The sequence below is a fragment of the Marmota marmota genome, unplaced genomic scaffold (genome assembly GCF_001458135.2).
Source record: "Marmota marmota marmota unplaced genomic scaffold, marMar, whole genome shotgun sequence".
NCBI lineage: Eukaryota > Metazoa > Chordata > Mammalia > Rodentia > Sciuridae > Marmota > Marmota marmota.
Genome location: NW_026000093.1, coordinates 8,516,806 through 8,544,266, shown reverse-complemented (window position 1 = coordinate 8,544,266; position 27,461 = coordinate 8,516,806). Strand labels below are relative to the sequence as shown.

At 39.4% G+C, this 27,461-nt stretch overlaps 1 protein-coding gene across 6 annotated transcripts in view; it reads right to left on the bottom strand.

Annotated features, from left to right (window-relative positions):
* The window catches only part of Lyn (LYN proto-oncogene, Src family tyrosine kinase), a 119,654-nt gene that overhangs the window by 44,688 nt on the left and 47,505 nt on the right, over positions 1–27,461 (bottom strand). For 3 of the 6 annotated variants that reach the window (XM_048782915.1, XM_015485802.2, XM_048782916.1), the window contains exons 2-8: positions 16,637–16,773; positions 13,787–13,832; positions 12,638–12,743; positions 10,721–10,819; positions 10,498–10,601; positions 9,487–9,636; positions 7,452–7,604 (exon numbers count right to left, since the gene is read on the bottom strand). In XM_048782915.1, the coding sequence (XP_048638872.1) occupies positions 7,452–7,604; positions 9,487–9,636; positions 10,498–10,601; positions 10,721–10,819; positions 12,638–12,743; positions 13,787–13,832; positions 16,637–16,768 (790 nt within the window). In that variant the 5' untranslated portion in view covers positions 16,769–16,773. Of the gene's footprint in view, positions 1–7,451; positions 7,605–9,486; positions 9,637–10,497; positions 10,602–10,720; positions 10,820–12,637; positions 12,744–13,786; positions 13,833–16,636; positions 16,775–27,461 lie in introns of those variants that run through there. The other 3 variants (XM_048782917.1, XM_048782919.1, XM_048782920.1) reach the window with 2 other exon arrangements.

The window sequence follows — 27,461 nt, the reverse complement described above, 5'->3', positions numbered from 1 at the left end:
CTCTCTCTCTCTCTCTCTCTCTCTCTCTCTCTCTATATATATATATATATATATATATATATATATATATATATCAATTTTATTGAAATCCATATACTACTGTTTACCTATTTGAAGTATAAAATTGTACAGCCATCAGCACAATCACCTTTGGAACATTTTCATCACCCCTAAAAGAGACACGGTACTCATTAGTCACTCTCACTGTGCTCTGATTACCCCTAGGCAACTAGTCACCTGCTCTCTGTCTCTATAGATTTGCCTGTTCTAGATATTTCATATAAATGGAAACATACAATACAGGCTGTTTTGTGCGGGCTTCTTTCCCCTAGCATAGAGTTTTAAAATCACCCAGGCCATAGAATGCACCAGTTCTTTGTTTTCTCTACTTTGCTGACTACTCCCTGGAATAGGTGTACCCCCTTTTGTTTATCCATTCAGTATTTGATAGACATTTGGTTTGTTTCCACTTTTTGGCTATTCTCAATAATGAATGGTATTATGAATATTCATGTATAAATTTCTGTGCAAGCATGTGCTTTCATTTCTGTATTATTTCCTGGTGTCACATACAAATCCACTATTATCCCAAAATTTTAAAAAAGGATGATTTAAAGACACAGATAACTTTTGTTCAGGGAAAAATCCTAGGTAATTTTTCTATTTATAGCTCTTACACAAATTTACCATATTTTCTTTATAATAATATTAAATATTTAATAATTACCATTCTTTGATTGCGGCCAACTAGACTGCTTATCCATATCATTTCATTCAACAGTACACAGGTTACAATATGTTATATTCTATTTTAGCCCCATTTTGGATAAAGCTGTTCTACCTCTCTCTTTTAAAACATTACTAGTATAAATAAGCAATAAGATTCTAAAAAATAAGCCCGGTGTCGAGATGCATGCCTGTGATCTCAGCACCTAAGGAGGCTCAGGCAGGAGGACTGCAAGTAAGAGGTCATCCTCAGCAACTAGCAAGATCCTGTCTAGTAGAAAAAGGACTGGGGATGTAACTCAGTGGTAAAGTACCCCTGAGTTCAATTCCCAGTACTAGGAAAAAAAAAAAAAAGGCAATGGACTTGAATAGACATTTCTCCAAGGAAGACACAAAAATGAGCAGTATGCCCAGAAAGGTACTGGTAGCACTAATCATAAGAAAGATAAAAATCAAAACCACAATGAGGGCTGGGGTTGTGGCTCAGTGGTAGAACGCTTGCTTCATATGTGTGAGGCCGTGGGTTTGATCCTCAGCACCATGCAAAAAAAATAAATAAATAAAAATAAAGATATTGTATCCATTTACAACTAAAAACCACAATGAGACACTCAGCACGTTACATTTCTTGAAATGGCTACTGTCAAAAAAAGAAAAAACAAAAAAAAAAAAACAGTCAATCAACCAAATAAACCATCCCTGCAGAACCCCCCAAATAACAAGTGGCTGTGGGGATGTAGAGGAATCTGAACCCCTGTGCACTCTCAAAGTGAATGTCATCTGATGGAGCCACTGTGGGAAACAGTACAGTGATTCCTCAAAATTATTCAAATAGAAGATCGTAAGATCCAGAAATTCTGTTCCCAGGTGCATACCCATGATAACTGAAAGAGTCTCCAAGAGACATTTATATATCCCTGTTCATAGCGACATTATCCAAAATAGTCCAAAGGTAGAAGCAACCTGAGTGCCCACTGACAGGTGAATAGATAAACTGATAACACATACAGGAGGAAACACTATTCAGCTCTGAAAAGGAAAGAAACTCTGACATGTGCTGTAATGTAAAGAGCCTTCAAGATCCTATGCTAAACAAAATAAGATGGTCACTAAAAGACGAATACTGTGAGATGACATTTATTTGAGGTTCTCAGAACGGTCAAATTCATAGAGACAGAGTAGCATACGGTTGCCGATGGGTTGTGGGAGGGGAGAGTTCGAAGTTAGTGTTAATGAATACAGTTTCATAAAATGAAAAGAAATTCTGGAAGTTAGGGGCACAACACCAAATGTCCTTAATTACCGAACTGTGAACTTAGAAATGGTGAAGATATAAGTTACATGTGTACTTTCCCACAATTTAAAAAAATCATTATTAGCAAATCTATCCAATGCCTTTTCATAAGATTTTCGCTGTCATTCAGGCAGTTTAAATAAAAAGTAACACTCTATTTTCATGAAACTCCATCTGTGATTTCCCTGCCCCTTTTCTTTACTTAAGAGAGTAGATGAAGGGAATCTAGAGTATGGGAGGATGGGGAGTACTGGAGAACAAAATCTACCCAGTTGTGCTATGTCCAAGTATAAATAGAACACAATGAACCCTGCTTCTATATAATCATGTCATAGTGCACTAATTAAAATAATAATAATAATAATAAAAAGGAGATCCGTAGAATAAAATAAACAAACGGGGAGGGAGGAGGAGAGGGAAAGGGAAGGTACTGGGGAATGAGAGAGATCAAATCATGTTATGTGCATGTATGAATATGGCATACTGAATCCCACCATTATGTATCATAATAATGTACCATTAAAAATAATTTTAAAATAACACACTGGGTAGGAAAATTATATGTTTTCCAACACTCTGCCACTCCTCTCTTCTAACCCCCAGTTTCTCCCAGGCACCTGGGAGCATGCTAAATTAAAGTTCTCTGAAATCAAAGGGCAAACATTTAGCATATGGCACAGTGAAAGCCCATGAACAGGAAAGGGTGAGGAGTGGACAGGGGGAATGAGCTGTGGACACAAAGAATTTTCTCAGTCACATGTGGCCAAAGTCCAGGTGCACAATTTTAGCACAGGCTTGAGTCCTGAAGACAGAACTGGGCTGTACATGATTTGACTTCAGTGTAGGCTGTTCCCCTGTCCCCAGTTTTGCTTCTGGCTTTCTGCTGGTTCAACCCTTGGTTTCTTTGGAATGGGCAAGTTGGGCAGGTAAATGTCAGATCTGGGCATTACCACCATGGAGCTGGTAGAGAGTTTATCATTCTATTTGCTAGAAGCCCTCAAAAAAAATGTTAAGAAAATAAAGAGGATTATCTTAATCTCTTCCCCTCAAATTGATAACTTCCCAGATCAGCGGGGCGGGGGAGGAAGGGCATAAAACTTTAGAAAAAGATTGATGAGCCAAAAGAATCCCCTGGAAAAAGCCAATTTCCTGTTTCACTATTGAGGCCCCTTAAGTTTTCTAACACTCTCTGACCCTGACTGGTACAGAGAAGCACGAGATAAAGTCTGCCCTGACCCTCACCAGGTACCCTCTGGAAGCTGCACTGACCACGCAGCTGACAATAGCATTTCTGACGTAGCAACTGCACTTTTAAAAATGGCATTAATTGAGATACAACTCATACACACACGATCCACTCAAGCAACTGGACTTGCATGGACTTGGCTTCCTGTTACTTATCTCTCAGGTACAGGTGATTTATCCCTCTGCATGCAGTTCTCTGCCTTTATCCTGGCTTCATAGCTAAACCTGAAAAGGTGGAATGAAATTCCAAACCATCATTTTACATGCAGGACGACTACCTTCAGGAGAATGAACACACCCCCGTTAAATTCCTCTACATTTCTCTTAATGGTAGACATGCAATTCCTTCATGGACAAATGTCCCCAGAACGGTCTAATTTCCTTATTTGTAGTTTGATTTCGTGACCGAGACTGGAAAGAATCCATCAAAATACAGCTTCCAGTGACTAGAGTCAAGCATGCAAAAATGAAAATAATAAAAACGGAGCACCCAAAGCCAGACTCTGGGAAACACTTCAGATACATATCTCATGGCTCCTCTGAACAGCTGATGAGATGATTGATTGCATATTTCACTGACATGGAAACCAAGGTGAGAGAAGTCAAGTTCACCTGTAGATAACTTAGGAAACAAATGAGCCCAGAACAGTGAGATGCCAGAACAGCCTGGCTTTCTCATTGCTTTGAGTGACCTGAGGTGACTTTTTAAATATTTTTTTTAATCATTTTTTATGATGCTAACAATGTCTTTTTTATAGTGCTACTGCATTAAGTCAGAAAACCCATGAAAATGCACCTGGAATAGAGCATGAGGACACTGTACAGCCCAGACTTAGAGTCAAACATGCAAAAATGCACTAAGAACATAGAGGAGGGAGCATGCAGAGACCTGGATTAAAGGAAGTTTGGGTAATGTGTTTTCCTGCCAGAACTCTCAATAAAGAGGTAACCCTTGAAAAGAAAGGCCAGGGAGAGGAAGCTCCTAATGTGAGCTGCTGAGGTCAGAGCAGGTATGTTTAGGGAGCTAAGCAAGGAGGAAAGAATGCAGCTTTAGAGTGATGTTGCAGCTTCTAAAAGGGCAGAGAATTAAAAATGAGCATGCTGTGCTAAAGCTCTTTGGGGAAAGTTCCTTTTACACCGTTTTGAAGACTTTCCCCGTAGATTATTTATTAATTTAAAAAGGGACTTACAAGTCACCATGGAGAAATCTGGTGGACTGCCTTAAAACCAAATAGAACATCAGCAAGAACAGGACCAAACAGTGTTCTGTGCCTCCTGATGATCACAGAGAACACAGCATCCTATTCCCCAAGGAACAACCTGAGCCACACCAGGAGAGGCACTAGAAAAATCCAAGTTGTGGGACCTTCTACAAAACAACTGGCTGGTGTTCTACAAAATGTGGGTGTCATAAGATGAAGACAAGACACAGGGCTGTTCCAGATTAAAGGAAATTAAACTCAGCAACTTAAAGAGACCTTGTTTCAAACTAAAGGACAATGACAAGATAAAGCGCCCCTGGGTTCAAGCCCCAGTACCAAAACAAAAACAACAATGGGGAAAAAAACCACACAAACAAACCAAAAAAGGAGATTAAGGACATGTCAATTAAGTGCAAATACACTGAGGAAAAGAGGTTAGTGAAAACAGTCACAACAGCATTATTGGAACAATAGGAGAAATTTGAATATGAATATGAACTCTATGTTAGATAGTAGTATGTATCAATGTTAAATCTCCTGAATGTGATCACAGTGTTGTGTAAGATAATGGCCCTGATCTGAGGAAACCCATGCTTAAGAAATTTAGGAGTACAGAGTCATCATGTGTGCAACTTAGTCTCAAGCGCCTCAACAACATGTGTGTCAGACACACACACACACACACACACACACACACTCACACACACACACGATGAAGCAAATATAGCAATGTATGAACAACTCGTGAATCGAGGTGAGCAGTATATTTTGTTCATTATACTATTCCTGCCCCTATTTCTGTGTATTTGGAAAAATAAATAAATAAAAATCTTTCAAGGGGTAAAAAGAAGATGGCAAATCATTTTTTTTTTAAATGAGCAGACAACAGTTTTGCTGTTCCTCAAAAAGTTCAACATAGACAAATCCAGTATGATCCAGTATTTACACTCCTTGTATAAAACAAAGAGACATGAAAATATGTGTCCAAACAGTAACTCGTACATAGACATTCATAGCAGCAAAATGTCCATCAGTGGATAAACAGATAAATGGATAAAAACACTGTGGCATATCCATACAGTGGAATATTACTCAGCCACAGGAAAGGATGAAACTCTGATATATGCTGTAACTGGATGAACCCTGAAAACATTATGCTAAGTGAAATAACCTAAATGACACAAAAGGACAAACACTCTATGACTCCACTGATATGAAGCACCTCAAATAGGCAAATCGATAGAGATATAACGTAGAATGGTGGTTTCCAGGGGCTGAGGGGAGAACAGAGAATTGTTGCCTAATGAGTATGATGTTTCTTTTGGGGTTGATGAAGCTATTTTGGAACTACACAGAGAGGGAGCTTGCGCAGTATGCGAATGTTCTAAATGCCACCGAATTGCTCACTTTAACACGATTCATTTTACGTTCTGTTAATTTCATGTTAATTTTTAAAAAGAGAGAAGTAAGGAGGAGGAGGATATGGTGATGCGGGAAGGGACCACCTCTACCAAGAGCACTCATGGAATGGACACTCCCAGCCAATTCTGAGACAAACCAACCAAAACGAAGAATGTGAAGTGATACAATTATGAGTCATCTGAATTCTACCAATTTTGTGAGCTCAGATTTACAGTGCAGTAAGCAATAATTACAGGCTGGGTCAGCAACTCCCATATTTAAAAGACATTCTGGCTCCAGGAGAAAGTATACCAAGCCATGGTCCCAGGGGCTGGGGTTTTCGAGGGGAAACCTCTCCCTCACAGTCTCTGCTCGGCAGTGACATACCCCGGGGCTGCAGTAGGCTGGAAGTTCTCAGTTCCTGCTCACCTGGGGCTGGAGCAGTTTTAAATGCCAGCTGCCCCTTCTGCTTGGAAATCACTTTTGCTTGCACTAACACAAAGCTGGCACAGAGAAAGTGATCCAGTCAGATGTGTACAGACTCCAGAGAAAAGAAAAAAAACAACCCTGCTTAATTCTTATTACAAAACAAACTCATATTCACTATAAAAACTTTAGAAAAAGACACGAGTCAAAAGAATTCATTGGAGAAAGCCACTAACTTTCTAATTAATGGTACTGATGCACTTCTTGCCAGGCTGAGAAGGATATATTTAGTGTTAAAGAAGAACTCTTAAATGATGGGACTTTGAGCATTTAAAAAAAAATTTTTTTTTTTTTGGTGGTACTGGGGATTGAACCCAGGGGTACTCTACCATGGAAATAGCTATTCACCCTGTCTCAAAATAAAAACAGGGTCTCTCTCTCTCTCTCTCTCTCTCTCTCTCTCTCTCTCTCGGTACTAGGGATTGAACTCAGGGGCACTCAACTACTGAGCACATCCCCAGCCCTATTTTGTATTTATTTAGAGACAGGGTCTCACTGAGTTGCTTAGTGCCTCACCATTGTTCAGGCTGCCTTTGAACTCACGATCCTCCTGTCTCAGCCTCCTGAACCACTGGAATTACAGGCGTATGCCACCATGCCCAACTTAAAACAGGGTCTCACTAAGTTGCCCAGGCTGTCCTTGAACTTGAGATCCTCCTGGCTCAGCCTCCCAAGTAGGTGGGATTACAGGTGTGTGCTACTGTGCTCTGCTCTGGAAACTTTCTTGTTGACCCTCAAACTGCAAAAAATGTGAGATTTCCTATTAAGCCAGTGGATTCTAAACCTAAGTGGATGCGAATGTACATCCAGAGAATCCAATGAGAGAATCATGAAAGAGCAAACGAAACACTCACGTAAACACCCACCACTCCTTTCCTTATGAACATGAAGAAAATACTGAATCAGAAGGAAGAGCAAGAATTGAAGCCAATAGATGCTACAAGGCAATTCTCAGCCCCCAGTGGACAGAGGAAAGTAAAAGAAATGATGCTTCTGACACAATCTAGTGTCTGGCTCAGAGGCTGAAAGAAACTGGCTTCAGCCCTTCTTTCTCATCCCCTGTAGAGAGGATGTCACCCCCAGAGAGCCATACTTACCCATCCAGACTTCCCCAAACTGTCCAGCACCGAGCCTTTTCACCAACTTAATGGACTCTCGAGGGATTTCCCAGGCATCTTTATCCCATGGCTTCTGTGGTTTGGGACTAATACAAGCCTTCTCCAATCTTCTGCATAAACCATCTGATTGCTCTAATTTGAAATGAAAACAAAGATTAAGAAATGCAATACATGAGAGATTGGTTCCTGGAACCCCTGTGGATACCCAAACCCATAAATGCTCAAGTCCTTTACATAAAATGACATAGTATTTGCACATAACCTATACACATCCTCCCACATACTTTCAGTCGCCTCTAGGTTACTTGCAATACATAACACAATGTAAATGCTATGCAAATAATGGTTATACTGTATTGTTATGCAGATGATGACAAGATTAAGTTAGAATGAATGCAGTACAGATACAAATTTTTTTAAAAATATTTTGATCCTCAGATGATTGGATTATTGGATGTAGGACTTGTGGGTGTGAAGGGCCAATAGGTAGGCCGGGTGTGGTGGCCCACACCTGTAACCCCAGTGGCTCAGGAGAACGAGGCAGGAGGATCACGAGTTCACAGCCAGCCTCAGCAATGGTGAGGCTGCTAAGCAACTCAGTGAGACCCTGTCTCTAAATAAAAAAATACAAAATAGGGCTGAAGATGTGGCTCAGTGGTCAAATACCCCTGAGTTCAATCCCTAGCAGCACCCCACCAAAGATGAAGAACCAATAGTACATACTTTGTACTTTGCTAATGTTAATAAAGAAAATCTTGAACTGTTATCTTACAATATCTAACTTGCCATAGCCTATAAACCTAAAATGCCGAAAGAGGTATCTTTTGCACATTCACTCCTAAAATACAAAAACAAAAGCAATATAGTAAACAGACAATATAGTAAACAAAGGCTGACAGGTTGTCATACTTAATAGAAAGTGTTCAGACTCCTGAGGCCACATAAGCTGCACAAGATAAAAAGGTATGGATGTTGTCATGTCACCTCCCCCAATCCCAGAACTGGGCCAGAGCACTGTAAGCCCTCAGCACTTAGCTAGAAGCCCTAAATGAATGGGAATAACAGGGAGGAAGGACTCCATGAAATCTGAGGTCCCTTGTTCTCTCATCTTTTGGGACCTGAGCAAACCTTCCATGTGCATTCTCTTAGAGCAGGTGGTGGAAAGAAGCAGTAGTGACAACCACTGCACCTGATATCAGTCACATAGGCAAAGGACCTAAAGGTCATAAGCACAGGCTTCACAGGCTGGAAAGTGACACTAGAGACAAAGAATACCGACCTGCTACTTTTAAAGATGTCTGTGGTATTAGTTTTGTTTTCTTCTACCAAGAGTATACATTACTTTTACACACACAAAAATACAGATCTGCATTTCTATTTCACCTATTTGGACACACTGTAAAATTGACATGATACAAAAACAATATATATTTTTCTCTAAGCAATTTCAGAATTTGAATATTAAGTAGCATGGACTAGGCAGGAATGATCATTCACCAAGATCAAGTCTTACTTTGTACAGATAGTCTTCAGTGCATAACAATTCAACCTGGTATTTTTCTATTTTGTGATGATGTGAAAGCTCACCCATGCACTATTCTGTTTTTCACTTTTATACAGTGCTAAAAATTTTACATGAGCTTTCCAGGCACTCTATTATAAAACTGGCTTTGTTTGAGAAGATTTTGCTCAATTGCAGAATAATGAAAGTGTTCTGAGCATATTTAAAAGAGACTAAGCATAGCCATGAAATTTGGTAGATTAGGTATTTAAAGGCATTTTTCAATGTATACCAATTTTAACTTATAATAGGTTTATTGGGACATAACTTCATCATAAATAAGGGAGTGTCTGTATATTTAATTATAGTTTAATTTAGAATCCATTATAAAATATGATCTGCCAACTTTAAAAAAAGATAAATAAAATGCTTTAGTACAAAAATAGTATTTGATACCTTATAGTTATCATAATGAACATGTTCTGTTTTGTTCCACCTACAGGTTTTACTTACTTTGATAATGCTTAATCATGTCACTGATGCAGGGAAAGGTGATTCGTGGAGAGATGTAATAACCTCCATTATCCAGACTTCTAATTTTGTAGTGCTTGATAACATCACCATGCACAGGGTCATAGTCTCTGACAGACAGAGAGTAGCTTCCTATGGGGGAAAAAGTGTAAGTAAAGTGTATGTTTATATTTTGCAAATAATGGTACACATTTTGCCATAATATATATAAAATACAACCAATTATTTATATGATTTGAAAAGTCCTATAAAAATTCTACTTGACAAACGAAGCTAGTACTATGTTTGCTGTGCAAGTTGCCAACATGCTGTTTTCCTTTTCTGTGACAGTTTTAAAAAATTATTTTCCTGAGCTGGGTGGGGTGATGCATCCCATAGACTTGAGAGGCTGAGGTGGGGGATCCCAAGTTCAAGGTCAACCCAGGCAATTTAGCAAAATATAAAATGTCTCAAATACAAAATATAAATGGCTAGGAATGTAACTCAGTGGTAAATTACCCCTAGGTAATTACTGGGAAAAAAATTTTAGCTGAACAGAAAAATTACTTTGATTTTTCTTTTTCTTAAAACTTCAGGATTTACTATAAATAAGAACCATAAGACAAATCAGCAAGCAAGAAGTGTGGTCAGCCCCGGCCACAACTGTGGCTGCTTTTGTTATTTTTACTACTAAAATGAATCATTTGAGTTTGTTGTTTTCAAACTATCAACATTTCACCACCAGAATTTAGTATATCCTTTTTTTTTTTTTAGTAGTTCTAGCAGTTTCTAAAAATGATTTCTTTCTTTTTTTTTTGAGAGAGAATTTTTTAATATTTATTTTTTAGTTTTCGGTGGACACAACATCTTTATTTTATTTTCATGTGGTGCTGAGGATCGAACCCAGCACCCCACCCATGCCAGGCGAGCGCGCTACCGCTTGAGCCACATCCCCAGCCCCTAAAAATGATTTCTTAAGTAGTGTTTTAAAAGAGGTCTTAAGTCACTTCCCACCTTTTAATGTTTCACTTTCTCTGATAAGAAAAGCTCCTGCGCTGTTCCCGGGTGCCAAAAGCTGTCGTTCTGCATCTTTCCTGGTTATATCCTTGAAAAACCACCTGTGGAGACATTTTCACTTTCATAGTTGTTATGTTCCAGGGAAGGAAAAGGAGAATAAAAGAACAAGCAACCCCGTGCAGCTAATACCACCACTGGGGGTGACGACATAAGAACTTACTCTTCTGTTTCTAAGGTGTTGACTTTGGCCACGTAGTTGCTGGGGATGAAGCCCTCTCTCTTTGTTGAAAGGGACTTAGCTTTCCACCATTCTCCATGCCTGGAATAAGAACACACATCAGAAATGGTTTATGTGTAAGATTCAAGAACTACAACAGCCATCATCTCACGGTGTTTATTTTGTGGGATGAGGGAAGAGGAGGGAGCATCTCTGGAATCTCAGAATCCAATGGGAAAATTCATTCCCCTTTATGGTACAAAAATATGTTTAGGGATGAAAGCAAAGGAAAATGGCCTTATAACTTAAATGTGGATTTCTGTGCTAGATGCGGCAGAAAAAAATAGTTGGTAAAAATGATTCCCATCTTGCAGAAGCAAAACATTTTGTCATTTCCCCTAGGATAGCTATGAAATGTTTAGAATCCTCACAGAAAAGGGAGTCAAGAGAATAATGGGTCATAGTTCAAGTGTTATAAACTTCTTTGCTAAGACATGTAGTTTCCATGGAGACAGATGCCAAGAAGAAAAGAGAGAGAGAGAAAAAAAAAAGCCCATAAAACAAGTCTCATCACCGTGCTACAGCCCTAACCAGCAATGGCAGGAGCAGGTGGCCCCATGAAGGAGGGAGGAACAGAATGGGTCTCTCTGCAAGTCCCAACTCTGCTCCTCTTCAAATGCCCCTGGAGGATCCTTATCTGGGATGCATGAAGGACAACTACAACTACCACTATGCCTACTGCACTCCTATCCTGTATTTACACATATAGCTGACCCTCCATATCCACAGGTTCTACATCCTTAGATCCAACCAATCAAAAATCCAAAATATTAAAAAAATTTGCACCTGTACTGAACATGTACAGACCTTTCTTTTTATCATCATTTCCTCAACAATGTAGTCTAAGAACTATTTACATAGTATTCTTCATGGTATTAGGTAGTATATGTAATCTAGAGATGATTTAAAGTATAACAGGAGATTGTGGAGGTTATATGCAAATTCTGAGCTATTTTATAGAAGGGATTTGAACATCCACAGACTTTGATATCAAAGTGGGGTCCAGGAACCAGTACCCCATGGATACCCAGGGACTGTATACATAGACATACACATGCCATACTTACAACACCCTATGAGATACATACAGTCATTCTAGTTTCATAAGCAAAGATGACCAAGTATAGACTTTGAGTGCCTTTTCTGGGTCACAGAGCTATCAAGAGGAAGGCCAAATTGAGGCTCAACTTTATGTTCAACCCAATAGTAAACCTGCTCTCAATCATCTAATAAGGGAATCTCCCCCTCCTTGAGTCTTATCTGGCAAATTTGGGAGACACTTCATGCAAAATCAATAGGAGAAGCAAGCTAGCATAAAATGTTCAGAGTTCCTTATTCTCCTCACTGTCCTGTGCCTGTGGTCTGACAAGGGCCACATGTCTGAGTCAGCAACGCAGGAGTCAAGGAAATGAACTGTCCAAGCATCTTTACAGAAACGCTGTTGCTAATGAACACAGCTAGTCCAACACTAGGGCTCTGTAGTACCATGACCTCGAAAACCAAATCAACTGGCCCATAAACCCAATCTGAATCTGGCAGTACAACCAAATAAAAATGACCACTTAAAGACCATGCAGGTGTTACACAGACTCAAATTTCTTAAGGTGGCACAGCCGGGTGAAGAATTACACCAGGATCTATTCTCAAAGGGAAACTTCCAGAGCGTGCTCACAGCTGGACTTCAAAGGGAAATACTTTGAACCTATTCTTTCCCATGCTGAGGGCTACTGGCAGCAGAAGGGCTGAGGGACCTCATGCCCACTGCAAGAAGTGGGTTTGGGTGTCACTCTGGTCCTGAAAGAAAACCAGGGGGCAGTCTGCGAGAGCTTATGACCTGAGCTGTGGCCTGGGAACACTTACTCCTCCAGGACTTTCATCTTCTCTCCTTTCTTGAAAGACAGGTCATCAGGGTGTATGCCATCATAGGGGTACAAGGCCACCACAATGTCGCCTTGCTCCTCTGGATCTGAAAATGAAGGACACAAGTGAAGACTTTTAAGAATTCATCAGCAGAAAAAAAAATTTTTTTTAATCCCCATGGGGCACAAAGAAGGAGAAGAAGTGCTGAAGAGGGGTAACTGGATGAGCATGTGAACTTCCTACCTAGCAGAACTCCAGGTCTGCAAAACAATGTGGTGTACATACTGGGTACAGTATGCGTTACTGCAAGGCATACTGACCTCCAACCACGTTTCCTGCTTTCCAGTTATGAACACCCATGTTCCTAAGAGCATTATTCACAATACTAAAAAGTGAAAGCAACCTAAATGTCCATTGATAGATGAAAAGATACAGGGTAGCCAGGCGCTGTGGTGTGCAGATAATCCCAGCAGCTAGGGAGGCTGAGACAGGAAGGTCTCAAGTTCAAGGTCAGCCTCAGCAACAGCGAGGCACTAAGCAACTCAGTGAGACTCTGTCTCTAAATAAAATACAAAATTGGGCTAGGGATGTGGCTCAGTGGCTGAGTGCCCCTCAGTTCAATCCCTGGTACCCCCTCCCCCCGAAAAGGATAAAAGGTGGCACATAAATGCAATGGCATATCATTTGGCTTTAAAAAGAAATGAGGTTCTGACACAGGCTATAATATAGATGAATAGAGGACATGATGCTAAGTTAAATAAACCAGGCACAAAAGGGCAAATACTATATTTCCACTCATATGGGGGTACTTAAAATAATTGAATTCATAGAGATAGGAAATACAATGGTGGTTGCCAGGAGCAGCCATGAGTGGAAAATGAAAAATTAGTGTTTAACGGGTACAGAGTTTCAGTTTGAGAAGAGGAAAAAGTCCTCCAAAAGGCTCTCAGATGGATGGGAGTGGTGGCTGTACAAAATTGTGAATGTGCCGACCACCATTTAACTCTACAAATGGTTAAAATTGTTAAGATGTAATGTGTATTTATTTTCCACATTGAAAAATAAATACAAACTTCTAGGGCAACTACTTTATAAAGACTCTAACATAAAGAAAAAAAAAACAGTAACTATGTTACTAAGAAAACATACCTTTCGTTTGAAACCTCTGTCCTGGTAAAAGCTGAGATTCTGGAACCTATGAGAGAATATTTGTTAGGAAAAAAATTATGCTTAGCCTTTTCTGCTCATGTTAGTGGGGTATATCATTTTTCTAACAGTAGCAAATGCGGTTTGGATTTGCTGGTTTATTAAGCTGGAAAGAAGAGCAGTACAGAGAGGAAATTCTGGAGAGCAATACCACTGCCTACATGGCTCAGTGAAACCCATCTTCTTTCTAAAAGCTGTCATTCGCCCAGGCTGGCTGGAAGTGATCAGAGCTTGGGTCAGTGAGCTGCTATATGCTCACCTCATTGTAATTCTGCCTTTATCTGATAACACAACCCTCATAATTTTCGCCTAGCTCCAACCCTCCAGCCCCTTACAAAGAACTGGGAGGTAGCATTTCCGTATGCTCAATGGTTGTGTAGGGCTTTGGCAAAGCCTCACCTTTTCTCTTGCCTCCTTCTTTCTGCCTAGAAGCAATTGAAGGCTGGAGTCCCAGCAGCCACAGAAACCAAATGCCAGTGACAGTTGAGGGAGAGAAGAAAGTGGCTGAGGTCCTGGTGACTTTGCAGAATCGTCACATCATCCCATTTCTATGCTTCCCAGATTTGTTTAAACACAGTCAGGGCTGTCACTAGCAACTTAGAACATGTCCTAACTGATCCAGACTTTCTTGGGATGACCTCAACTCCATCATGAGGACAGATGGCATCCCCTGCCTTTGTACCTGGGAGGTGTATTATTGGGAAGGACTAGTAGTATAAAAGGCCATCTCAATTACAAAAGTTTTTTTCTCACAATGCATGATGAGGCTAAGCAAGGTCTCATGACCTCTTCTAAGGATGGTATATAATAAGGGACTACACTGCAAAACATGTGACATTTCCATTTCTCTTTGATTAAAGTGATTTCATGGAATGGGACCAAAATGATTTGTACTAAAATTTAAATTTCTGATGAAAGTCAGCCCATAACATCTCTAATTCATTAAGGAGGGAACATGATTCATCAAGGTATCGGAAAATCTGTGGGTCCACGCTATTCTTCAAGAATTTCAAGAAATTTTACACTGATTTGTCAGTCATTTTGATTTGCATAATTAGCAAACAGGATGTAGTTCATATGATTTAGAGGAAATAATTAGGTAAGAAACTAAGTAGTTCCGAAAGCAGCAAGCTGATTGGAAAATATCAGACGTGTTAATGTACAAACATTTTAATATACTTTTTTAAATGGGGTCTTGTTATGTTGCCCTGCAGACTGGTCTTGAACTCAAGGGTTCAAGTGATTCCCTCTACATTCTGAGTAGTTGAGACCACAGGGCATATGCCACCAGCCCTTTCGAATACACTTTTTCTAAGACTAAAACACATATATGCAACTCTTACACCATTGCCCTAGATCTTTCCTTAAAATAGCTATTCTTAGAGTACTGGAGAATCACATCAATTCCATCTCACCCCCTCATCAAACTCCCCTTGCAATCAATTCATGGCGAGCATTTTGGCACACCTGGCAAGGCTGAGAGTGTTATTTATGGCCATGGAATGAGGCCAAAAGAACTGGCTCATGAAGTGAGGGCATCTGTGACCACAGAAGGCAAGGACTAAAATACTTATGGTATACATGAGGGAATTGAAAGATTTCAAACATGTTTACTACTTCTGCTTTCTAACTTGATTTTAATTTCCCTGACTCTGAACAAGAGGAGAAAATGGGCATGTAATTTTGTATGAGTCTACCCTGCTTTTCTGAATAAAAGACATATCCATTCATCATTTAAAAATAAAACAGACCAAAAAATTGTGAGTTTTAAAGCATATAAATTCTGCAGCAGTTAGTGCCAGAAACAAACAGATCCTTTTTATGAGAGTTGTGGAGTCTATAAGAAAACTATTTGTAACTCCAATTCCTCATTTTATTTTCTGTTAATCACATTTATGTAATATATAGTCCTATATCACTACACACTTATGTAGTATGTTCTTAAATTTTATATGTATGTTTATATATCACTAAATTATTAAAGCTACTAATAATCTTATATCATTTGAGTAAATTTATTTTCTAAATGTAATTTTACATAATACATGTTAATTTATCTATCCAGAAAACATATGATAACTTAATAGTATTATATAGTCATTCTTCATTTCCACTACTTTTTAAAAAAATATTTCTTTTTTAGTTTTAGGTGCACACAATATCTTTATTTTATTTTTAATGTGGTGCTGAGGATTGAACCCAGTGCCTCACGCATGCCAGGTGAGCACTCTTACCACTGAGCCACAACCCCAGCCCTTCAATGCTTTTTAACTAACTCTGACTTATCAGTGTCAATGATGAGGCAGAATTAGATGAGCTTCTCTTAATCCTTTAATTCATTATAACAAATCATGATTCTTTTAATATCTATACTCTTCTGAATCAGTTGGATAAAATGTGATACACCAAAAGACATGAGCACCTATTTTAGCTTCTGACTTGAATCCAGAATTTTCTTGTGCTTCCACACCACTCTGCTGATCTTGTTACCTATCCTCAGTCATACAGCCTATATATGTATTGGGGTCTCTTCACCAATGATATAAAAGTTGTTTTTCCTCTACATATAAAAATGTGGTTAAAGGCCTGTTTATTGCCCATTAAGTGGCCTGGTCATCTCTAAAGGTTTACACATTCTTCAAAGGATTAAGTCACAAAGCACATCAAAAATTATCTGAGGCCCAAGAAATCAATGTGATTTTTTTTGCATGCACATATCACAGATTGGGGTTAAAATTATGCAGCCATGCTTGGATCCTGCTGTGGGAATTCTCCCTGAGACTATCTACTTACTGGCCTTTGCTGTTTATTGGACGTTGGATCTCTCACATAAATAGTTCGGTCAGTATTACGTACTGGTTGAGTCTTCAAATCTATTCCATCGTCATTCAGATTGTCTTTCCTTTTTGATTTTATACATCCCATATTTCCTGTCGGAATAGAAAAGCAAGGACATTATTTTACCATTCCAGAACTGGCTTCCAAAATCTCTTCGCTAAAGCAGAATAAAAGGAAGTACTTTTCTTCTTCATCATACTTAGATTAATATACTCAAATGTGGACACTGTTCGCAAATGGGTTTGCTTGCTCATTCATTTATTCGTTCATTCAAAAATATTTATTGAACATCAATGTTTTATCAGCCAGACATAATTCCTCCTCTAAATAGGCTCATAGTCTCGTGGCAAAAATGTGTAAATTCGAATTATGGCACAATGGGGTGGGTCAATGACAGAGGATGCACAAGACCTAAGAGAGGACACGTAATTCAGATAAGAGGAAAAGCACCCGGTCTGGGAAGCTTCCCGAAGGAAATGATCTGTGTTGGGAGGGATGTTGGCCAGTTGAAAGGTCAGCAGAGGGTTTCCAGGAAGAACAAACTTCACATGCAACTACGGTGGCCTCAACATAGCGTGACCCCTTCAAACTGGTTCAACAAAATTACACCTTTAGTCCAGGACTGAGCAGGAAGGCCAGGGCTGGAGAGGAGGCACATGCTGGTACAGTGCTGATGACTTGGCTTTTTTATCCTGAAGACAAGTGGCATATGCCATCTATATTGTAGCATGCAAGGTGAAGGTGAGAGGGCTTGAGATTTCAAGGCAGGTGTGAGTAAGAGTTAGAGTATATAGAGCCTGGCTCCAGCTGAATGTGGCTTGGGACCCAGGAAGATGGTGGTGGCCTTCCCCAAGGCTGAAAATAAAAGAGACAGGTATGGTAGAAAAGATGCTTGTACGAACATCTGGATGATCAAGTCTAAATTATGTTGTGTGCATGTCTGAATATGGCATAATGAATTCCACTGTTACATATAATGATAATACACCAATTAAAAAAAAAAGATATCTGAGCCTAGAAACCAGCTGACAAATGACATAGTTATGGCAATGAAAGCCAGGATTGAGACGGGACTCTGGAGGAAAAGCCATCCCAGTGAGTGGAGGGCTTTTGTTGACCCATGCAGAATGACATTGCCATGCTTCTGACATAAAAAGCTGTTCATTGCTTCATTTACTTAATTCTAGGATGGGCAGAGTACTCCACAGAGCACTCTGGATACTGAGAAGATTTGGAACATTTGAACCAGGTGACTCTTGCCTTAGAGCATACCTTTGAAACTACACTTTAAAAGCAAAATCATCTCCATTGGAAGGTCCTACAGAGCAGTGATTCCCACAGAATAGATTCACTGGACACATTCTAGAAAACTATTCTGGGGTCCAGTGGGGCCACGGTTCTCTCTGTGTAATTCTGGAATGCTGCCAAAGTTTGAGGCCAGGTGCTAGAACTTCAGAGGAGAGCAAGATGACTGAGTTTGGGGGAAAGGCGGTGTAAGTCAGACAGTACCTCACGGGGAAGGAATTGTGCTAAGAAACCCCCAGAGCTCCTCTCAGAACTCGGCCCCACTCCCCTTGGCTGCCAGGGGCCTAGCTCTCACATTGTCCTGCAGGATTCCCGCTGGTCTGGGAACTTGGACTTGTTTATCATTTCATTAGCTGGGGGACAACCCTCTGAAGGACAGCCACACCTCTTTCTGAAACTAGCGAGCTGTAGTTCCCAAAATAAAGGGGAAGCAAGTACTTCTTTAATTCAAAACAGCACATTTTTTTCGCCTCATAGGCTAAAGTTTCTGAGATGGAGATGCAGCAAGTGAAGCAGAGATCTCTAGAACTAACTTACAGTTTGCAGGAAATACAGGGGAGAGAGGAATACGATGATCAGAAAAATCCAGAATCTGCTGTATTCTCAAGACAACTAGCCACCCGGGACACTTCTACTAGAAAGGAAAGGGGGCAGGACTATTCCATATTAAAAGAGACTAGAGGGCTGGGTGTGTAGCTCAGTGAGACAGCGCTTGCCTAATGTGTGCCAGGACCTGGGTTCAATCCCCAGCACTGAAGGAAAAGGAGGAGAAGGAGAAAAAGCTACAGGAACAGTATGCGAATTTTAACTGAATCCTGGGAGAACAGGGAGATCTAAAATGCACAACCAAGATAATTGGGGAAATTCAGTTGATTTCAGCATGACACTAGGGGATTGTTGTTAGACTTTACAAATGTGATAATGGTACTGTGGATACAAAGGAGAATGTCCACATCTTTGGAGATGTAGGCAGAGATGAGCAGGAGTAAGGGTTAAGGTCTCTGTGACTTTCAACACTTCAGCCACAATGAAAAGGGGCAGATGTGTCCAAATATTTGAAAACTGCTCAACCTAGGGAAAGGGCATATTTTTTCATCTTTTGCTATAGATCTGAAATTTTCAAAGTTAAAAATTGGATGGGAGAAAATAAGTGGATATTACGAACAACTATACAAAAACCATTTTAAAAAAATTTAGAAAATGCTTAGAATTTTGGTGTGCGTACATGAAGTCAGGAGACATCATCAGAGAAGTTTGTTACCAGGCATTCTTTATGTGGCCTGCCATACAGTGTGGGCTTCATTTTAGCAGGAAGCCACAGAGAATTCTCTGAGCAGGAATGACGTGTGGAGAACTCTGCTTCTGAGAGAGAATTCTGCAAGAAGGTGAGCACAGGCTAGCAGGGGGGAATCTATCCCCAGAGGCCAAAGAAATACAGAAAAAGACAAGATGGCCAGTTGTCTGAGGGCGGTGACCTTGAGAAGAGGCAGGGTGAAGGCAAAAAGCAAGTGGATGTGGGCGGGTGTCAACCCAGGGCACCATATCAAGAGATTGTCATTTGCTTATGCTTATTTTACGTATTTCCCTCTCACCATGGATAATTGAGAACCAAATTACATCTTGTAGATTTTCAAAACTGAAAACGCCACTCCATATGGAGAGTTAGCATGGTCTCATGGCTCGGAGCCAGCCTCTGCTCACTCCTGCTGATACCGAGCTGTGTCTGGCGCCTTGCAGTTCAGAAAGACACCTCCAAGAGCACCTCCTATGACATGGCAATCAGCATGCCAAATTCTGACCAGGTCTTGCAATTCCTTATACTGGGCAAAGGGACCAGAAAATACAGTCTGCTCTTGACAAAAACTTGAAAGTGGTACTACACATTTCCAAGAGATATGAACTACACTATACAATGATTTGTACCTTAGTATTTTCTAATTAAACATTCAAAATGGGCTGAGCATCTCTTTTAATCCTTGAGAAAACCCTGTGCCCAAGGTATTACTGTGCTCACTTTACAGGATAGTAAACTGAGCCTCAGAAAGGTTAAATGACTGGCCCAGAGATACAGCTGGTAAGCGCTGGAACTGGGCCTCACTCAAACTACTTTGGTCAAAAACCTAATACAGCTGGGTGTGGGAGTGTACCCTTGTAGTCTCAGTGACTTTGGAGGCTAAGAAAGAAGGATCACAAGTTTGAGGTCAGCCTCAGCAACTCACCAAGATCCTTAGCAACTTAACGAGACCCTGTTTCAAAGTTTTTAAGAAAGGGTTGGGGATGTAGCTCAGTGGTAAAGCACCCCAGGTGTGATCCTCAGAACAAAAATTTAAAAATTAAATAAAATCTAATATGCAGGCTAATTTCCACAAACTGTGCTTTTACATTTTGTCATATGATGACTGTTTTGAAACTCATGTTTCATTAACAATGCTAAATACAGGCATTATTTTCATAGCCTGCCTCCTGCTCAGAAGGATATGAAATGCTTTACCACAAAGGAATCAATAACAAGGTTAATAAAATGAAAACAGAAAACCAGAGCCAATGAAAAGAGGAGAATGCAAACGTGGTTACACTGTGGGTAACAGATCTGGTGTAACTGAACTGCACATTTGCCCTGAATTGCTGGCAGGAAGGGCCAGGGGGCAGCGTGAGTCACTGCAGGCGAGAGGAAATGGACCCGGCTCCTCACTGAGAACTGTGTCCCCAATAAAAGTTCTAAGTTGCATTTAATGGACTTAAAAGTGCTGTGGATGATACTGTTGGTAATGTTTCCCCCCCAGTACCATTTTTAACTGTAAATAAAAGGCATGTTTAATATGAAGAAACTTGGTTAAAAATAGTCATACTCACTAAGGGTTTGATATGCAAATACAACTCTTGAGATGTTTCTTGCAAAAGCTCAACTGCATGGTTTAAGGGACAGAGACCAACACCCACAGAAAATGGGAGCCAGCTAGTAGCTGCCATGTCCCTGGGCTCAATCTCCAGTGCAAAAAAAAAGGAAGGAAGGAAAGAAGGAAGGAAAAAAAAATGGGAGACTGGTGACTTTTCTTTGCAAAAATTTCTCTCATGGGGAAAAATATCCAATAGGGGTGGCTCATCCTCATTTAAGGGCCTTAGTCTATTAAAAGAGTGATTAAAAAAATGGTACCAAGGAGTTGTAGTCTGGGATAACAACTACAACTCCTTGGTACCATTCTACAGCCTCAGGTAAGATCTGCACAAATGCCTAATGGCGCCTAATATTCAAAGGAACAACTGTGCATCTGGATTCTGCTTCTGGGAACCTGTTCTGTAGCCACAGTGTAAAGGGCACCAGAATATTCACACTAATATTGTTTATATTATAAACAGGGTCCATCCAAATATTCACCAACAGGGGATCTTTCATGAAATTAGGGCAAACTGACAAGTCTTCCTACCTACATCTATTCACCTCTTTGTCTGTCACACGAAGATTTTTCAATTATATACCACTTATCTTAGCAGACCTTAAAGGAATCAAAACTAGGAAATTGGATGCCACTTTCCCCCCATGAAATCTGACTATTTCAGACTTCTCTTCTTATGAATCCTACAATATTTTTCTATAAGTGGTCCACGTATTCCTAAATCTTAAAATTTTAAGGAAGTTAATTACTCTGGGCACAGTGGCGAATGCCTATAATCCCTCCTGAAGCAGGAAGATCTCAAGGTGAGACCAGCCTCAGTAACTCAGCTGCTCTTAAAAAAGAAAGAGGTGCTGGGGCTGGGGCTCAGAGGTAGAGTGCTTGCCTACCATGCGTGAGGCACCGGGTTCGATCCTCAGCACCACATAAAAATAAAATCAAGATATTGTGTCCACCTATAACTAAAAAATAAATATAAAAAAATAAAAAAGAAAGAGGACTGGGGATATAGCTCAGTGGTAAAGGGTTCCTGTGTTCAATCCCTAGAAACGCCCCCCCCCCAAATTTTTTTTAAATTTTGAAAAAGGAAATTATTGTGACTTATACATTTTCTGCCTTTATTCCGGCACCCACCAAAAAGAAACTAAGATCTTTTTTTTTTCTTTGCCACAAATTCCTACACTGAATGCTTTAACGGAGTTAAGTTTTCCCAACAAGAAGTGAATTACTCATCCAAAGGCTCCTTGGGGGCTCTGAAGTCTGATCTTCTCTCTCCTGACCTTGCAATAGCAACTGGACACTCACCTGAAGCAAAGAGAGTAACCACCATCATCAATGAGGGTGTAGATGATGGGCTCAGGAGGGAGAAAAGAGATGAATAAGTAGCAACCTCTTTTGTGCCTGGCATTTCATAGACAAGGAAAGCAAAGCCCAAAGAGGACTCTGAACCAGGTAATCCAGGTCTCTGGGAGAACTGAATCTTGGCCCTCCTGGCTTCAAAGCTGCACTTCTTTATCCACCCAAGTCTTCGCCTCTCTGTGGGGTGAGATTCATCTCCAACAGTTTCCTAATTAAGGAGCTTAGAAAGATAAGAGGAAGAAGAGGAAGCCCAAGGAAACAGAGATGGGGGTACCTATCTCAAACCAAACTTGATCTTGAACTTCAAAGGCAGGTTCAAGTTGATGGAAGGGTCATTGATAGGAATTCAACCCTGTAACAGTGTCCTCCAGTTCTCACACTTGCATTCCAGGATTAAGTCTGTAGCTCAGGAGATTCACCTTTGCCCATCAACATAGAAACCCTTAGACATGCGCCAATTGCTTTCCTTCTTACTTCACTTTCAGAAATGAGACTCCAATAAGAGAAACAAAGTCCATGAAAGAATTAGCTTTCTCCCAGCTACCGATTAAAACCACAGGGGTCAGACTGAGATGGAGAACCTCAGCCCACCCCTTCTCCTAACCCTAAAATTGCAAAGCACTTCTTGACTTATAAGAAGTGAGAGAGCAGAGTGAAGAAGTGTGGGAAGAGTATTGGGACTGAACCTGCATCCAGTGTGTCTCCCAGTCCCACCACTTTAACTCATTAGGGGTCAAATGGAAAAGGGGATGGTGGTGTGGGAAGTAGCTTCAAGTATATGCAGCAGAGGTATGGGGTGCATATCCCTAGACACAAGAGGGAGGTCAGAGGCTGTGTGAGGCTCCCTTCCCTCAGCCTGCGGAAGGTTTTTTTGAGGGGAGGGGGGATCTAGAAGTTTTTCAGTGTCCATATAACACTACCCCAAAACAACAGAGCCCTGTGCAATCTCTGCAACTAGTTACAGCCAGGACCAACCCAGTGAGACCACAGATGTGCATGGAATGTGAGGGGAATAAGTGGCTTCTCTCTGTAAACAGCGAAAGAGCAGCTCTGTCCCTACAATGTTGTCATGAAGCGAAGTGATGAAGGAGAAATGTGAAGGATTGAGCTCTGTCTTAAAGAAATGGAGTCATGTGGGAAGCAGTCTATTTCAACCAGAAATAGCAAAACCCTATTGGCAATTGAGGGAGGTCCCCCGCCCCCCCGCTATTCAGAGGACTGTGTGTATTTGTTTTGCTGTTTTCCAAAATTGTGCTGTAGTATATAAATTCGGCCAGATCACTACACATAAAATGCAGTGGGTACTAGAATTAGATAGTAGTGATGGTATTCAACATTAAGAACATACTAAACACCCACCACTGAATTGAATATTTTGAAATGGTGAGTTTTACAGCATATGGACTTTATCAATAAAAAATTAATCTTTAAAATGCCGTCCACCCTAAAGACGAGAGACATGTAAAGTTTGTTTCCTCTTTATTTTTACTTCTTTTAAACAATGCCAAATATATGCAATTAACAAATAAAGATTATATATATATATATTTTCAATGGTTTCCTCTTTATTTTCTTTATGCCTTTGCACTCCAAATCTTGCACATTTTCATTTATGTCTGCAGGTATCTGCTTTGAAGCCACTTCTTTATTTTCTGCCATAAGAGATATAGCACAGCCACAAGAAGATCCAAGGGTTGCGGAGCTATGATGTGACTGGTTAGCACAAATTACATACGGCTAACTTGTTGCTGAGATATTCTGAAATAATGACTCATAAAACAGCAAATTGTCCATATCAGAACCTTACTATAGCACTAGGTACAGTTTTTTTTTTTTTTTAATCACAGCATTTACTAGAATAGGTCCAGAAAAGAACTGTAAAACATTTAATGAAGTATATAAAGACAAATGCCTGGGAGCTGAGTGTGTCTATACAGTGAAGCTGAGAGTAATTTGTCTCTGGCCTGGAAGGGACAGACAGGATAAGTAGGAATCAGGAAGTAGGAATCAGGAAGTCACGCTGTTGCATCCAGCCTGACAGTCCTATAACTATAGACAAACCACTCTCTTTTCTGGACTCTTAATTTCCTCACCATAAAATGAAATTGCTGGGCTTGGTACAGGAGGGCAAATGATATAATCTTTAAAGTGACAATACACATTAAAGTTCTTCAGAATGTATGCCCTTCTTAACACACCACCAACACTTCTAGGAGTAAATTGTTTCTAAGAAAATTACTTTACACTCAAAGCTCTGTATAAAAGGATACCTATGTGAGACTATTTTAAATACCATACAGAAAAAGGCATGCTGGTCACTAGTTATATAAGTGCAGATCAGCTCTCAAACTTCACTAAAAGCCAGTTCTCTTGGTGTTTCGGTTTGTATGTTGATCAATTCACCAAAATTTGTACCTTTTAACCATCTGTGAGGTTTATATAATTTCATATTAGATGCAATTGTTTTAACAGCATACGTTTATAATGGCTTGTATCAGTTGGAGTTGTTTTAATAGCATGAGTAATAATTCTTATCAGTTCATGTGAGATATGGTTATTTCTGTAGTTTATTTGTTTCTTACCTTACCCACCCTTACATTTTTAGGACTTTAATTTTAATCTTTTCCACTTGGTGGCATATTTTTTAGCACATTTGAGTTCAAGTGTTCTGCTTCTTTCTGGTCTTGATCTGCATGTCCTCACTCCCTCCCCACACCTCAGAATGGTTCTATCCTTAATATCAAATGCTTTTGCAAACAGCTGCCAAAATAACACATCCTAATTTCTCCTTCTTACAAACTAAATTTTAAGCATGTCATGTGTTGGGAATACATTGATCATTTCCTTTTTCTCTTTGATACTTCCAATTTTAAATTTAAACATAAACTTAATTTTTTTTTTACTGCAGAAGAAAACATCAGTGCTGACATGCCATTTGAAGAAATAGCATTAGGATATGAAAATGATAGAATTTCTTAAAAAATAGAAACAATATTCAAGTAGTTAAAAGAAATAAGTTCACTAGTAAACTGGAACATTCGATAAACCATAAAATTGTTCTTCAGATTTTGAAAAATTATCCACAGCATGATTCTGCAATACCAAAGAATAATGTGTTTCCATTAAAATACTTTACAAATATATTTGTTGACATAAAAAGATTCACAGTAAATTTAAGTAAAAAAAAGATGAAAACAGTATACGTGTGTATATGTTTGCCACATATATATGTGAATATATATGAAATAATACCATTTTTGTGACAGGGAAAAAGGTATAAATCTGTACGGTAAAATGTCTAGAAATAAACATGCCCAAATATGATCATTTTTATCTATAGGTAATGGGACTACAGATATTTGTGTTTTTGTTTTTCCAAATTTCTAAATTTTCCCATCATAAGTATGTGAACTTAAAGTCCCTTAGGTCTTGTACTCAGTTCCCCTTATTCTGAAAATGTTAAAATATTTTCTACTTTTACCATATATATATGAATGTATACAATATATTTTTATTATATAAATATAATATAAACATATACAGGTTGTAAATAAACATAGTATGTGTATACAGAATACAACATACACAATATTATAGCAAGTATAATACATTATGTAATACTATATACATTATACTATATATACTATATAATATAGAAAAATTTTGTGATATATAAAACATGTAATATGTTTATATAATACACACACATACACATAACACACACAAACACACATATATATATAACTTACACAAAAATGAAAAACATGTTTTAAAACTTTTAAACAAGAGGACCTGAATTCATGGCCCAAGGTCTTTCAAACTCTGATAGTCTGTGGGAGTAAGGAACTTAGAGAAGGTGCAGCTGGAGTCAGAATTTAAAAGAAAATAAAACGTCAATCATGAAGATTCTCACTAGGTGTAAGGAAAACCTCTGAACATCCAAGAGATGAGCCTGAGTATGCTCTGGATAATAGGTGAGCATCTCAAAGGGGGACCAGATAAAAGAAACAGGCCACCATGCAAAGATCTTGTAAGAGTAGTGAGCTGAGAGACAGAGAGGGAGCTAGGAGGTTGCAGTGAATCAAGCCACAGAAGTAGTCAGAGGGACCTCCTATAAGAGAGGAGAACTGTCAACAAGTCCATGATAGTTCTAGGTGCCAGTTACCCAGGATTAATGTGCAGGATAAAGCCCCTACTACATGGCCCATCCTGTTACATAATACTTAGTTGAGCAATGTCAAGCAGAGGAAGACAAGAGTGGATTGCTGAAACAAGTGAGTTTCTTTTCTCTTCTCTCTCTCTCTCTCTCTCTCTCTCTCTTTTTTTTTTTTTGGCTTTGTTTCTCTTAACAATAAAAGGGAACACTATGAAAACAAGATGAGCTCATGGAAACTTATGCATGATAGGGAAACAGGCCATTTAAAGGACATGAAGGGGAAATCAGAAGCAGAACCTAAATATATACAACCAAGAAGACTTACTAAACATCAACTTTGGTTCCAGACTCAGGCTTTTATGACCAAAAATCTGGCCATTTATGTTCAGCAATATATATAATTACATATTTATGTCTCAGTTTAAAAATTAGAGCATGTTAAGTAAATGCATGTAACATAATAGAAACTATTATGAATTCAGGAATAAGTGAAACTAAGCTCAAAACACCTAACCAATTGCTGCATATTAGATCATACCATAAATTTTTGCACAATTGTTGAGGTAGATAGCAAATCTATTAAAGTCCAGCTTATGTAAAGTCTAGCTTATCTAGAAGTCAATGCAGAGCGGAAACCCCATCCGTGGATATAAATAAATATGCTTCTCAACAAAGAGCTTTTAGAACCTCAGTATTATTAACATTCCAGCCAGAAAATTATATGTTGTGGGGGCTGCCCAGGATATTTAGCAGAATCTTAACTCCTCATCCCACCCTCCTACCCTCACTACAACTTATGACAACCAAAAATGTCTCTACTCATTGCCAAATGTCCACTGATAAAAGCTGCATGGGTAGGCATGGGAATTGAACCCAGGAGTGCTATACCACTGAGCTATGCCCCCAGCACTTTTTATTTTATTTTGAGACACGGTCTTGCTAAGTTACTCAGGCTGGCCTTGAACTTGCAATCCTCCTACCTTGGCTCCTGGGTAGTTGATATAACACACAAGTACCACTGCACCAGGTTAATCCTGATGCTTTAATTGTTAGTAAAAACCTCAAATAT